The following is a 15932-nucleotide window of genomic DNA, read 5'->3' as shown; positions in this document are numbered from 1 at the left end:
ACATATTTTTATCAAGTGAATGTTGATCGATGTAAAAGTATGTGTTACGAGTGGTTCAATGCGTTAATTGATATGTCTTTAGAAAATCAACGTATTCTCTACTCGAATCATTCTTGAATAAAGCGATAAAGTTTAATGTGGTGTACTATTTCACTGAGTACTTAATTAGTTGCATGCGGTAAGTTCCTTTTATATTTCGAAAGGTAATGGATGATGTTCTTAACTTCTTATCATTGTAATAAAAAGTAAAATCTGTTACAAACACCATTTAAGGAATTATGTAACCTAGGATCTTCTTTGCAGTCTGGTCCAAGTCTGGTTTAAAAATGCCGTATACATATGTAATCCAAAAGATTTTTTGTGATTTACAAAAAAAAAACACACAAGAAAACCCACAAAAACTGTATAGTCGGACTCAAAAACGCCAGAAACAAAATTATTTATTTCAACACATCTTTCACTAGCCAGTACCCCCAAACAGGCCTCATTTCCTCCCACCGACAAATCAACCAATAGAAATGTTCGTTACATATCGACTTTGGTAGAGTACACTTCCTTTCCGATATTGCTCACCCACCCAACTCGGAAGTGTTTGGCGTAAAAATCCATTCTTTATCTGTTGCCATTACATGCAACCATGATTTTGTTAGAAATACAAAATCGTATTGTTGAAGAAACACTTACACAAAAAATCAAGAATGTGCAAGAAGGGTAAGTAATTCAATTAGCAATAGATTAGTCACCGGCGTGAAACTGACTTCCGTCTTATCCTATGCACATCGTTCATTGAAGACACCAGATAGGCAGATAGATTCATGTAAATCAAATAATATATAAACACGATTGAGGACCCACTTCCACACTTTTAGAAGTCATTTAATTTCTAAACATCTTAGTTCACAAACATACAATGTACAAAGCTAAGGAATGATTCTGTAAAATGCTTCCTTTTTCCTGTTGTGTATTTCCTTCCATGAGTTTAAACCAGATTATTAGACACACTACATCAGTAGATGGAAGACATTGATTATACTACTAAATTTGCCTACCCTAATTAAATTGGTTTTTACATTCCTACGGCTTAAATAATTGATTTTAGATTCTATACTATTAGAATCATTTTATTGAATAAAAAAAAGTCAACTTTATCCACATATTAAAGTTTAATTTGTTGTGGAAGTACACTCAAATACATTTCCATCAATTACTGCACGGTGAAAGGTATATCTGAAAAAGTAAGATCTGAAGTTCACTGGGATTTCTTGAGATTGTATTTAATATAAATTATTTGATTGTTATAAATTGTACGGAGAGAAGGGATATCATATGTAGGCGATACAAAATATATTTCATATATAAGTCATTAGATCTTGTAAATAAGTAAAAAGTTATTTGGTAGAAAGTCTCAATATTATCATATGTAGCAATCTAATGATTTTTTTTATAATTTCACATTTCAGTGGAAAGCCCGACGCCATAGACATCACTATTGCAGGTAACGTAAAGAAAAGTTATTTATTGTAGAAAGTGATAAATTTTCAATATGTTCTTTTCCGATTCAACAATGATAAAAATGAGTAAAGATATATGGCATGTCAGAAACATGTGTCCATGTGTATTCAGTATACAATGTATTAGCTAAAAATACCAATGGTCTGAGACAAAATGGAATCAAAAATACTTTCTTTTGCTGATGAAGTTGTTAGTATAGTCAGAATGAAGATTAATGATATTTATAACTACACTTTCATTATATCGTTGATATCAGAGCTAAAGCTTTATTGGCTATAGCTAGACTGCTGTGAGTTAGAAATAATGTTTTTTTTTTTTGTTTTTTTTTATATAAATTTGTATAAAATCTTTGTTTGGATAGTTAAGTATTCAGTATATCAGTGATAACTAATTTGATTTTAAATCAATATGGTAGAATAATGATGCATACAATCAAAACCATACATAAAACAATACATAAGTTTGAAAATCTTCGGTCCTTAAATATTGTTTCCTAAATGTCTCAAATGCTTTTCTGTGGAGAATTTTAAGTTAAAGAATTGAAATGGAAATCTTTAAAGTTAAAGAATGTTGATAAAACTTGGTCTTAAATCTTTCTATAGCTAGTCAACTGTTATAACATTCCAAATTTTCTGTTTCAGATTTTGATGGTGTTTTGTATCACATATCAAATCCTAAAGATGATAAGTCAAAAATCAGGGTAAGACATTATTTTCTGTGCAACATTATCTATATTCTCTATAGCTAGATCATTTGAGTACCAGAGGTTTAGGTTTAACTTCTAGTGGAAGCAGAACTTATGTAACACATAAAAATATACTTTTAGTAATCTCAAAGCATATTTAATGATTTTTCAATCTACACTTGATTAGTACTACTACAAAACAGCTACCATTAAATTATGATTAATTACCAATTACTGGCAATTAGTAAGATTATTATCTTAGTGATTATCTTTTCTTTCATTTTAAGAAGGATGTCAAAGGTTATCAGTTTTTGGGAGAGGAAGATACTGTAATATTCATTAGTCAAGACAAGGTGTATTAATAGACTAATGCATAATCTACATCAAGACTCAATTTTTAGCCGTAAATTCTGTATCAAGTAGAGGATCTCTGTCTATGCAATATGATATTCATCAAAGAAGTTCAATAATTTGATATGTCACAAGACATTAGGCAGTGATATATTCAAATTACTTATTGGTTTAACAGATTTCATGTTACGTATTAGCTGGCTTTTACAACATATGGGAAATACAAACTGCATGTACAATAAGTGAAAATATCTGAATTCGACACTGAAGCAAAAATTACATGACTTCTGTATTCAAAGTTTTGTGAAACAGATACCGTATTTTCCCTATTAAGAACGCCTCCTCTAATAAGGGCGCCCCCACGTTTTTCGCTGAAAAAAATCAGCAATATTCATACAATTTTTGTGCCAGATTGTGACGATTTGTCTTTGCAGACGCTGATAAAATACTGTTTCACATCAATCTGATGCTTAACAGATATCCGATCAGCTATAAATGTTTTGCACTGGGCAACTTAGGACATCTTTGCCAAGTGTTTACACATAGAAACAGCGAGAATGCTATGTTCAAAACAAAACGTGTCACTTGAATGCCCCACACACGTGTATGGATGAAGACTAACTGGCAACAACATTTTAGCGATGTCTATACAGGTTTTATGAATACTTACTGTATGTCTATGATAAAGGTTACTAAATAACAGGAATGTTATCATTTCTAAGCATTTAATTGTGTGCTCTTGTCGGTATTTCCCATCTGCCACAAAACGAAAGTAGCGATCGAAAGCACCGTCCGCCATTTTGTGTACGCATGGTAAACAAACAGGCTAGCATGAAATGCCAAAATTCTGTGAAACATAAGGTGCATACTTTTCTTCATAATTATGTAATTTCAATACTTACTTGACTTCAAAACGTAATTTGGCTATAGTAAGTTTCAGAAAAATACGAAACTAAAAGCAAGATGACTACAGTCTGTTTCAGAAAAAAACATCTTAAAATGGCCTCAAATAACGACGCCCCCCTAGGTCATTTACCCACGCCCGGCGCCCTCATTAAGGAAAATACGATAATTCTTTATGAGGTCAAACCTACTCTATGTATCAATCAATTCAATCTGAATGTAGTCTTTAGTTAGATTTGGTAAAACATAATCTAAACAAGCAAAGAACTTCAAATAAAAATTTCCATATACATGTAGAAACAGGAAGATGGAACAATATACCATGTAACAAAAGATAATGTCCTTTTTGTATTTATTGTAATGAAGACAAGTTCCATTTCTTATCAAAATACGTATGTACATCTATATGAAACAATGTTTTCTGAAAACTCTTTCCTTAGTACTTTAAAAATCCAAATTTTATGAATTTTGTCTGCATTCTCTGTCTCTTTTTTTTGTGGCACATATAACAACACTCACACATGTGACTTGAGTGAATAAAGAATCTCAAATATTTGGTTTATTGATTTTGTGGTACAACTTTGTACACTAGCCTCTTCTTAACCTTAGTACCTCTGATTACAGGTCAGCATATCACTGAAATTCTACAAGGAACTACAAGAACACGGTGCTGATGAGGTAAGTACAGTCACAGACATTAAGTAGATATTAGATCCCAAAATTAACCTAGGTTAATCCAGTCAGTCAATTACAACAAGATTGGAAGAGATTATTACAATACTGGTCACTGTTCAGTTTATCATTTTGCATGGCACTAAAATCATGTTGAAATTTTAGGGCAAGTCCACAAAACTATTTTTTATGATTGTAATTGTTCTGTGACATGACACATTTAAACTTATATTTTGTCCTGATTTCTGTTCCTGACATAACACTTATGATTATGTATTTCAGCTGATAAAACGAGAATATGGGTCAATGTTGATACCAGCAGAAGATGGTAAGTACATGCTAGGTTTGCATTAAGTGGTCCATAACGTTCATAAAATGGTCCTCAGATGAAATATACAATAACGATATTTTCCACCAAAATCCTATTTTCGACCTCATATTGTTATTTTCAGTAAATGTATGAGAACAGAATCTGGATTCTGTCAAGATATGAATGTCCTTTTTGTTTTCTAAATTGTGTTTATCTTTATCTTAAAACATTTGTTTGACCAGGGTATGATGTGTCCTTGCTGTTTGACCTTGAGAAGCTTCCAGACGAATGGGAGGAAGCTGTACAGAAAGCTGGACTGCTCAAGAGGAACTGTTTTGCCTCTGTGTTTGAAAAATATTTTGATTTCCAAGAAAAGGGAGAGACTGGTAATAAGCGAGCTGTGATACCATACAGAGATGATGAAACCATGTAAGTACCAAGAGTAAGCAAAAAGTGAGCATTTACTACTTGTCATACATGTATGGGAACTTTCTCAGGCTAATGAGGATTCAAATTCAAATTCTAAATAATCAAATTCTAAATTGAAATTACTTCAAATTTTAGCCATAATCCCAAGATTATTAACATTTCCTTCCTGATTTTCCGAATTTTTTTGAAAATGAACTGAAAGACTTCATTTAAATGGATATATTTCTCAAGGAGTTGACATTTTGTATGAAAAAGTAAAGTTTCAGACAAAAAAACTTACAACTATGCACTTTTTGATTCCTTAACTCAGAAATGGACCATAGGTGAGTGAGTAGAAACTGTTGGGATTAATCCCCAGGTATTATCATTCCACGTTTGTTTTATTACAGGTATGTGGAAGCCCTGAAAGACAGAGTCACCGTGATATTTAGTACCATTTTTAAAGACGATAGTGATATTATTATAGGCAAAGTATTTATGCAAGTAAGTACCCAACAGGTTGGGGATCAATATTTACCATAAAAAATTCTGTAATTTGGACACTTTTTTGCTCAAAATAAAATTATAAAGTTAGGGGTGTGCAAATTATACCTGTACTTGCAATATGCAAACAATATCTTTCTTGATGAAGAATACCCTTGTTTTATCCATAAATTCATTTTAAGAAAGTTTTTTTTACTCTGTACAACTAGGTCTAGTCATAAATTATTGACAAATATATAATATATAATGTTTGGTTATAATTTTTTATTAGGAATTCAAAGAAGTGCGTAGGAAGCATCAGCAAGCTCCCCAGGTTTTATTTACACACAGAGAACCTCCCTCTGAACTCCAAGGCACAAATGCACGTACTGGAGACAATATTGGCTACATCACATTTGGTTAGTAATGAATTGCAGTGTTAAAGAAATAAGAAATAAATTATCCTGTGGAAAATTTGTAAGTTGCACTGTTGTTTTCAAATTTCCTTATGGAGAAATTTAAAAAAAGAGATATCCATATAGAAATTTTGACTGGATGGGGGTGGAAAACATTCTTGAGATGTACTGTTCATTGTTTTGAAATAGTCTGTAACAAGAATATTTCTATGAAATAATTGATTGTATAGAAAGTCAAGAAATTATCATGTAATGAAATCATTGTTAAGAATTAGTTGTGAAAAGTCATTGTATTTCTGATAGTATATTGTGACTTTTTCTTGTCCTGTAGTGCTGTTTCCTCGTCATACAAAGCGAGATAGCCGAGACAATACCATTAACTTGATCCACACACTGAGAGACTACCTTCACTATCACATTAAATGCTCCAAGGTAAGTCATCTCGCCAACATTATGGGACTGAGGACAGTACTTTTAGCACATCACATGGCATATTGTTATCAAATTATGGACTGTGTATTCAATTGCTTTTGGTCACTATAGTAAGTTCTACATATCCATGTTTGAACAAATCCCAAAACATGGGAAAAGAATGAAAAAGCAGAGAAAAGATTCTTCTTTCCATTGACTTTCATAGATCATTCTATGATAAACATGTTATGGTGAGTGACAAGATCTGTCTGTCTATCTCTTGTTGTTATTCAGAATTATCTTCCCTTAATAACAAGTAACAGTTGTCATGGTTATGGCATTTGTTTGTAAAAGTTTTATAGCAGTAGTAAAGTTTGAAATCCTCTAAAGTCATAAATCGGCCAGACATATCATTAATTAATACAAAAATTACCTAACTGACAACATTTATTGATGTTTCATTCAATCACATTGATGATAATTAATAACACTTTGATCAATTTTCTCACATTAATTTGATGTTTTGAATTTCAATTTTTTTCTTGATGTGCAAAAAAGGAATTTATGTCTTTATTTGCATTAAGATTACAGATAGTTACAATAAAATGATAAATACAACCTCAGGGGTTTCATTATCTGTCAGGAGAGGCAGTACAATTGCAATATCTGAGGGTCCTTTTCTATACTATCTGTATGCTATCTAATGTAATTTAGCCCAAATCAGGCGGTACCACAGCTAGGTTAAAACGGCAAAAAGTACTGAATATTAAAACCCCTGCAACTTATCACAAAAACTTGATTCTGTGTAATGAGACTTAGTGAGGCATTTCACGGCTGTTCATGAACTTCTGATTGATGCAGAATGGTTACATTTGAAAGAAATTGACAGTTGAGAGAATTATTTTTTACTTTATTTGTAGGCTTACATTCACTCCAGAATGAGGGCAAAGACTTCTGACTTCCTAAAAGTGTTAAACAGAGCTCGGCCAGAACCTCAGAAGGACAGAGAAAGGAAAACAGTCTCGTATGTAACTTTTATCTCTATCTCATATACTAAACTTGTATGGAAACATCACAGATCTTACATCAGTAGCTATATAATACAAAATGTATAAAACAAGTTCAATAATTATACCCTCCGCTACGAAGTTAAGTGGGGTTTACTTGAATCGGGTTGTCTGTCTGTCCATCTGTCAGTCTGTAGACACAACTTTGTCTGAAAAACTCTCTAAAATTATATAACTAAAAGTTAAATGAGTTTCATATCACAATGCCACCAATGCAATATTCTATTAATCACAAATTCAGTATAAATAACGATATAGGCCAAACTTTGTCTTTGATCGGGACATTAGCGCATATTGACTGTGATGTCTTTAATAAAATTATATATGACATACTCTCAAGTTATTACTCAAGGGTCTTACAATATTTATGTTAAGTGGCATATTGACTGTGATGTCTTTAACAATGTTGATAACATCGAAAAATATGACGCTGTAAAAATAAATAACGCTGATATATAGAATTCGCGCTGTAATATCAAGGATACCTCCTTGGTAATATACATGACTGTTGGGTGGTTTTTTCCGTAGTACACCTAGCACATGTGACGAACTTGACTGACAGAGTTTCCTGAAATAGCTGTTGTAAATATATAAATAAGATGATTGAAAAAAAAATCAAACATGGAAAGAGATAACACACAATCAGGTTATACTAGCTGTAGAAGAATACATAATATTGATTTAAACATGATAATACTGGTACCGTTAATGAATAAATATGAAGGTCAAGAAGAAAGTATCTGCTAAAACAACTGTTCAGTTTCATATGGTAAGGTATATTTAAAATGTCAATTTAACTCTGAATTTGAACTTTATACTGAATAAAAAAAGTGTGGAAGTACTAAAAATCGTCGGCTGCCAACGCGTGCATATTATAAGTTACCGGTAAGATGCATGCGATGTTGCACCATGTGTACGTTACGTTACTATTTTGGATCTCTCGCTAAAATTGCGCCAAAATTAGAAGCGGGTTCAACCGATCACAGCCAAAGATTAGAAGCAGTCCTCAACCGATCATATGTCGACATGTTCAAAGCCACGAACCGATCTAAAAGTACGCGAAAGGGTAGTGAAAAATGTACAATGATGGCATGGGGTGTCCTATGTAAACATATCCAAAGCGTGCCGACGTTTTGTAAATCACCTGTCGGAAAACATCGCAAAGTTGTGCGAGGAACAACATGGTTCTCTGCTTCCACGTGTTCGGGTCTATCATGACACCAACAAAGGTTAGTGAAGAAGTTGTTTAAATTTCGTCGAATAATCGGAAGAAAATGAGACCAAGCATGGCAGGCATAAAAAAACCAGCTTTACTGTGCACACACGTTTTTCTCTTCTATTTTATAGATCAACTCTCAAGTTATTACTCAAGGGTCTTACAATATTTATGATATGGCTAAACAGATCAGTTACATTTGGTTAATGTAGATCTTGTATGGTACTTTGGCTTTCCTTGCCGTAAACTTGGATGATTACGTGGTGTAGTGCTTAAGCCACTCGCTTTTCACCTAGCCAGCCAGGGTTCAATCCCCGGCACGGACGTGAAAAGGTTAGGGGTTACCTGCCCAATCACATGGGTTTACTCCAGGCACTCCGGTTTCCTCCCACACTAAGATCCCTCAAGCGTTTACATCCGGGCAATCGAGAGTGATTTTGCATAAGTTGTAAAACTTGTTTCGTAATCAATGTAAAATAAATAAAGTTCATAAACTTGTGTGGTGAAAGAGTCTTACCTTCTCTTGGTAGACTTAATTTAAAAAATGAAGTCCTTTTTGGCCAAAGTTACCATTACCATAGTCACCAAGTTTTCAGTACATGTTGATACATCTTTTAGAATAGATAGGTTTAAGTTCATACAGCTTCTACTTTTGGAATACATACAGAATATCTATAGGTTTTAGTTTCAGAACTGTTTTGCCTGAATAGTTCTATTTTGACTATTACTTATATCATTTAATATTTTGTTTTACAGAGGCAAGACATTCAGGCAAAATTAGGTGCAATTAACATTGCAGAGATCAGCATCATATAAAACACTTATATGAAGGATGAAGGAACAAACTGATATTGATTGTGGGTTATCTCCCTTTGAGGATTGGAGGAGAGAGAGTGATATGAAGGATATATGTATAGACCGGATGAGAATGTGTGCCTATTTCTCTGATTGTCTCATTAGAACATTCCTTTACGTAACATGGTTATATTCATTTAAAAATATCATTTTAGCCTTAATGATAAAAAAACACCTAAAACTAAATGTCAGTTTCTAAGAAAGTGAGAGATGCAGGGCTTTGACAGTTCTCATGTGTTAAATTTGTTACTGAATTTATTTTACACTTCTGAATATATCAAGAAAATGATAAATTATAAAATAAATGATAAATCAAGTGCATAGAAAATTGTGATATATATATATGTGTGTGTCCAAACATATCCTTTAAATATTCAACCTCTGTATCTAATATACTATTATCAAAGATATTTTTCTTTGTCTGGTAACTATACTTGTATGGTTGAAGAAAGATGAATATACTTATGTAAAGGATTGAATCTAGGAAACATTTGCCGTATTTAAGTTAAATATTATATAAGATATTGTACACCTAAAGCAGTATAATGTAACAGGTGAAGAGCACAGTTATACATCAAAATAGTTACATCTTACATTACAGGAAGGAACAAGTCAGCGTGAAAGATTTTTTTTTATATAACTGGACAGTTACTTTTGGGATTGCAATATCCCCTTATTTCCAAATTGAAGCCTACTGGGTGCTGATAATGTGACTTTTAAAACTTTATTTATTGTTTTAATAGCAAAAAGAACAGCCTAATTGTTATTAGTTTTTTTATTGTTATTGTACTTAAATGTAGCAAACTTTCTGAGGAAACACATTCAGATTTTGTTAAGGCATTCTGTTTGAATGTGTTCCATTTCTTATTATTTAATACAGACATGGTGCAGAGAAAATGTTTGAATGTTCGTATTGAGTTATAAATGAAGGGGTGAGCCAATTGTTTGGTGTCTTTGATGAGAGAGTACATGGCTAACCATTATGTGTCAAAACATCTGTAATATGATGTGATTTATTCAATATTTTTAATTATAATATATATAGCGGAATAAAATTATGTTTGTTTAATGAATACTACATAAAAATCATGTATACAATATTAATCTGACAGTATGCAAATACCTAGTTTTATTATCATTAGCCATATTTATTGCAGGCGATGCAAGATAATTAAAAACTTGTGTTACCTCTGTTTGCTTTTCTTTGAGTCTATATACTTGCATAAACTAAAATTGATGTGCAATGTGGTTACTGTCGCCTTGAGCTCATTGCAATTTAAATTTAGTTATAAATTTTGTTCAGGAATGAAATAAAAGCTGGATAAGATTAAGTGACAAAACTTTAGTGTATACCTGAAATTACTCCCATAATATGAGAGTGCACTGGTCAGTCTTTTTCTTATAGACGTTGGACATTTTTTAGTATAATGTTTCAATATTGTCGTGCTATACCTCTAACATGGTAACATGACATATGTTTGTACTTAAACCAGTAGACTGTACATAATAACTAGGTAGTTATAACCTTGATGGTGTTATACATCTATTGCATACAAAAAAGGTGTTATTTGTTGAAGTAGAGAATAAAATATGTTCACAATAACAACGTTCCGTTTCCCTGCAATAATCACATCACTTACTCTGGCCAAAAGAAATCATTGCAGAAAAGATCAGCTGATGATGCATTATTTTGTATTCAATATTTTTTTTTATGTTAGGCTAATATAAACTGTTGAAATTCAGGTATTGCATTGCTAGCCAATGCGACATTAGAATGCATTTCAATAACTGAACATTAATCTTTGTCTGCCTTTATGTCGCCAGTCTGACTGTTACCTGGTAATAGAAGGTACAATGTACTAACACGATATTATTCGTACACAATACAATAGTTGTCGCAGAAAGGCCAGTTATATACTATATCAAATTGTACTCCCACAAAATACTGTAAACCAAATCAAATTCTTTTCACGTGGTTTTAATTTAGCGTATTTCGCAAGCGATAAAAATTAAATTTAATTAAAATTAAATCACCGCAAAAAGGTGGAAAGGTTCTTGGACATGAAAACATGAAATTACGTTAGTTTACTGTACATGATGGAACAAGTTGACAAAAATATGTTTGTAAATAATGTCAGATATTTTCGTTTATATAGGTATGTGCAGTAGTTACATACAAATTAGATTGATGTGTAAATTGAGAAAAAAATGTCACTGCAGTGTCTATGTATGTAAACGCAAAATTAGGTTCACATCATGTTAAACCCTCATATATGCAGTGTTTTAGGAGATTGCATCAGTATTCCTATTAAAGGATCTTCAAACACATCCTAAAATAAAAAGGTACAAATAGGGTACTTACCGATAAATAATGCCATACACTATTGACTCAAAAGTAACACTGAATGCTTTGTTAATACTAGTAGTAAGAGCACTTTCATTCACCAGAATGATAATTTTCATAAGTGAATCTGAACCATTGCATTTCACATTGTAGATTATTTTTCAGGAAGTGGGTTTGCTAAGAGGATGGAGAGATTACTGTGGAGGTTTTATGGTGCACAAGTTTACGGAAACCTGATTTAGATTACTACACGTTGTGCCAAGAGTCGTTTATGACTTTAGAAATTGAAAAATCGAGTTATTTCTAAAATTAAAAAAAAAAAAGATTATACAGATGTGTTTGTCAGAAAATTCAGCATTTGACATTGGAGATAATAAGTATGAGAGATGGAGTAATGGTTTGTTCACGGTAAAATTTTGAAGTGCTACTTTTTTAGTACTTTATTGTAATAACTTATAATGAATTTGTACAAATTTTTGTATTCTATATGACTGAGCTTTCTTACATAATATGCTAACCAATAAGTTTCATTCTATTTCAATAATAAATTTATGATATTATTTCTGTGTTCCCAGAACTGTTTATTTCTCTGCTGTTTAAACTACAGTTAACATTTAACATACATTCGTTCTGCATTTTAATCCAATTTTAGAATTATTTTGGATTGGCAGGGTGTTTACGATGTCACAACATATTACTACAGGCCCTCCACCTCTGGGTCGCAAGTTTGAATCTCATGTGGGGCAGTTGGCAGGTACTGACCACAGGTAATTGTTTTATCTGGGGTATTCCGACTTTCCTCTACCACCAAAAACCTGACAGGTCCTTAATGACCTTGTAATAGGATATGAAATCAACCAAACCCATATCTCTGATTGATTCAAACTATTGTAGACTTTAGTCGTGTCCATGTGCTTTTTGACCAGCAACTATTGTTAGTCCATCAGATTCAAGGGTTTCAAGATGATATGTAACTATCATGTTTCATGTGCCGTCTGTTCACCATCAGCTGTGCAATGTTCACCATCTGTATTTATCACATTTAACAAACATCCAGTCAGTTTTCCCTATGGGTTTGAGTCGAAACGTACCTGGAATATTTTTGTTTAAAGCATATATGATGAAACAAGAGCCCCAGATCCACCAGTGGGATTGCGAAACTTGCTTGGAATAATGCCAATACTTTCCGGGAAGTGAACAGGTCCTGAAGAACGAGTCCAACATACATATTTTACGTCGGGTTGCATCAGTAACAATTCGTGCTGCCTCCTGATGGAGATTATTCAATATGACTGGGTATGGATTATAAGACTCTTTCATATGTGGATATGAAGGATAGGGATATTCTACCCGAAGGTCACAAAATGTAGTAAAACCCGAGGCTTGCCGAGGGTTTTGCAACATTTTGTGATCCCGAGGGTAGAATATCCCTTTCCTTCATATCCACTTATGAAAGAGTATTTTTCTTTCATACCTCGACGTTTTATTGCAATTAAACTTCTATAATATCCCTCCATTTTGAAATAAATTCTAAGAAATCCATGACTGTAAGTCATTTTTCCATACATGAAAAATTACATGATATTTTCAACACAAATTCCGTTGTTTGCATCTTTGATAGTAAAACCAGTCATATTTGTGAAAAAAAGTTCAAATTTTACCGAGGAAATAGAGATTTTGTTGACGCCGTGACGTCACGAGGCTTTATTGCATGGGTTGCCATGCAATACAGCCTCAGGCGACACGAGTGTATTGCCCTGGACCAGCCAGTATTACACGTGTAGGTATGAAAGAAAAGATCCCCCCATACAATGTCGGTAAATAAGTTAAGTTTAGAGTTTGTTAACCGAGACGATCTAGCGTAAAGAATTTGTGAAGATATTTAATTTCGGCGAATTCGTTTTTAATTAATAGTTGATATGATCATTCTAGTATCCATTATTAGAGAAGTACACAAGATATTTATGAGGAGACACTTCAGTAATGAAAGCGTTATTCATGGTCAATAGAGGATGAAAGGGTTTGACTGTTTTTATTAGTATTGCTTCAATCTTGCTAGGATTAAGATCTATTAAGCACTTTTTCGGCCATATATAGATTTCATCGAGATCAATATTTAATGTATCTGAACTTACATATATAAAAGTATCATCTGCATATAGTTTAACGAAGAATTTAGAAGGGGACGCAGGGTGGAGCCCTGTGGAACACCAGCTTTAATATCAGATACACTGTTTATTAACAGGCAGAATCATGTAAAAGGACGGCCTCCTATGTGTGCGGTATGTTGCGTGTATGACGTGCGGGTGCGTGTTTTGGCAGACTGTGATATATTCGTGTTGTATCTTCCTGTTTAGTGGAACTTTTAGCAGCAAACATTTTGACTCTCTGGTCGTTATTTCACCAATAATTTCTGTACCAAAGAGGGTCACGCAGGTGAGGCGAGTTATTCTCGACCTTAGAGGGGGGAGGGTGTGTGTGTGTGGATGATTTAGATAATGAAGGTCAAGGATAGAAGCTGTCTTTTATTTCAGAAAGATTTTAAGAAGGCCTATAAACAAATTAGCATCTAGATATAAACTATTTAACTTTAGAATTCGAAATTCGCACATTTCATGATTTAAAGAGAGCAACGCATTGTTATCAATAGATTTTTTTCTCCATTGTGGCTCTGCAGGTAGGGCGTACGAATTGTACCTACTATCCCTATTACATGATCGTAAAAGGCGACTAAATTTAGGATCTTATCTTTTCTTTCTTCCTAAATTACTGTCTCTTACTCCTGAAGTCTCCATTGATACCACCTCACTTTTGGCCATAGGTTGAGCGCACGACCCGGTGAAGTTCTGTCCCCTGGCCGAGACACGTCATAGTCTATAGAAGTGGTAGTTTTTGCTCCTGCTTTGCGCTCAGTACTAAGAAAAGGGACGACTGGTTCGACCGTTGTCAGTACAATGGGGTCTGGTGAGGTGTGTTTGTTTGGTGTCATCAGTGGCGTGCTTTGGTTAGAAAACAATATACAAAGGGCAAGAGTTCCACTGTAACAAGGAGACTTAGCATTTATATACCGTCGCCGGTAGGAAATAGGATGTTAAACACAACAAGGACATAGTCCTTCAGATCCCCCGCCAAAGGAGATATCAAAGCTGAAGTAAGTTTGATTGTGGAGACTTATGTGTATGGAAAAAAACAGGAAAAAGTGCAAAAAATGAAAACCTAAAGATAGCAAAAGGTACTACTAGACCATAAAATGAATGTGTCTATGAAGTGGAAAAATCTCTGCTGGTTGTAGAGTTATGCTCCGGAAATAAACCTGCTACAAAAATATGATATTTTCAGCAATGTTTCTATGGTTACAGAAAAAAGCACAAAAAGTTAAAACCTAAAAATAGCAAAAGGCACTACTAGACCATAAGAACAATGTGTCTATGAAGTTTCATGGAAATATCTCTGCTGGTTTTAGAGTTGTGCTCCGGAATCGATTCTTACACAAAAATCTGCCATTTTCAGCAATGTTTCCATGGTTACAGAAAAAGTACAAAAAGTGAAAACCTTAAAATAGCAAAAGGCACTACTAGACCATAAGACTAATGTGCCTATGGAGTTCCGTGCATATATAGCAACCGGTTTCCAGTTATGCTGCGGAAACGAACCTGGTACAAAAATATGATATTTTCAGCAATGTTTCCATGGTTACGGAAAAAGTGCAAAAAATGAAAACCTAAAAATAGCAAAAGGCACTACTAGACCATAAGACCAATGTGTCTATGAAGTTTCGTGGAAATATCTCTTCTGGTTTTAGAGTTATGCTCCGGAAACGAACCTGGTACAAAAATATAATATTTTCAGCAATGTTTCCATGGTTACGGAAAAAAGTACAAAAAGTGAAAACCTTAAAATAGCAAAAGGCACTACTAGACCATAAGACTAATGTGCCTATGGAGTTCCGTGCATATATCGCAACCGGTTTTCCAGTTATGCTGCGGAAACGAACCTGGTACAAAAATATGATATTTTCAGCAATGTTTCCATGGTTACGGAAAAAGTGCAAAAAATGAAAACCTAAAAATAGCAAAAGGCACTACTAGACCATAAGACCAATGTGTGTATGAAGTTTCGTGGAAATATCTCTACTGGTTTTAGAGTTATGCTCCGGAAACCATTCGTACGGACGGACGGACAGACGGACGGACGGACGGAACCCATTTGTATATCCCCCGCCAACTTCGTTGGGCGGGGGATAACAAACAAATCGGGAATACGCTGCTCATATTCGCCAGAGAAATTGGGAAATTCTAG

At 33.7% G+C, this 15932-nt stretch overlaps 1 protein-coding gene across 1 annotated transcript; it reads left to right on the top strand.

Annotated features, from left to right (window-relative positions):
* Positions 1-528: 528 nt before the first annotated feature.
* On the top strand, positions 529-12193 carry LOC138314827 (actin-related protein 2/3 complex subunit 2-like). The gene is made up of 11 exons (XM_069255393.1): positions 529-711; positions 1461-1495; positions 2154-2212; positions 4076-4129; positions 4406-4451; positions 4676-4862; positions 5252-5345; positions 5617-5743; positions 6072-6172; positions 7072-7175; positions 9191-12193. Exons 1-11 carry the CDS (start codon positions 638-640, stop codon positions 9213-9215), a joined length of 906 nt encoding a protein of 301 aa, XP_069111494.1. The 5' UTR covers positions 529-637; the 3' UTR covers positions 9216-12193.
* The last annotated feature ends 3739 nt before the right edge of the window (positions 12194-15932 follow it).

The sequence above is a fragment of the Argopecten irradians genome, chromosome 2 (assembly GCF_041381155.1).
Source record: "Argopecten irradians isolate NY chromosome 2, Ai_NY, whole genome shotgun sequence".
Classification (NCBI taxonomy): Eukaryota; Metazoa; Mollusca; class Bivalvia; order Pectinida; family Pectinidae; genus Argopecten; species Argopecten irradians.
This window is presented reverse-complemented; position numbering and strand designations above follow the sequence as displayed.

What these genes read in the sequence shown, in the direction of transcription:
- LOC138314827 (XM_069255393.1), top strand. Translation starts at nt 638, where the DNA reads ATGATTTTGTTAGAAATACAAAATCGTATTGTTGAAGAAACACTTACA. An exon ending in TAGGCAAAGTATTTATGCAA is followed by an intron (nt 5,346 to 5,616) that starts GTAAGTACCCAA and finishes ATTTTTTATTAG; the next exon opens with GAATTCAAAGAAGTGCGTAG. An exon ending in ATCACATTAAATGCTCCAAG is followed by an intron (nt 6,173 to 7,071) that starts GTAAGTCATCTC and finishes CTTTATTTGTAG; the next exon opens with GCTTACATTCACTCCAGAAT.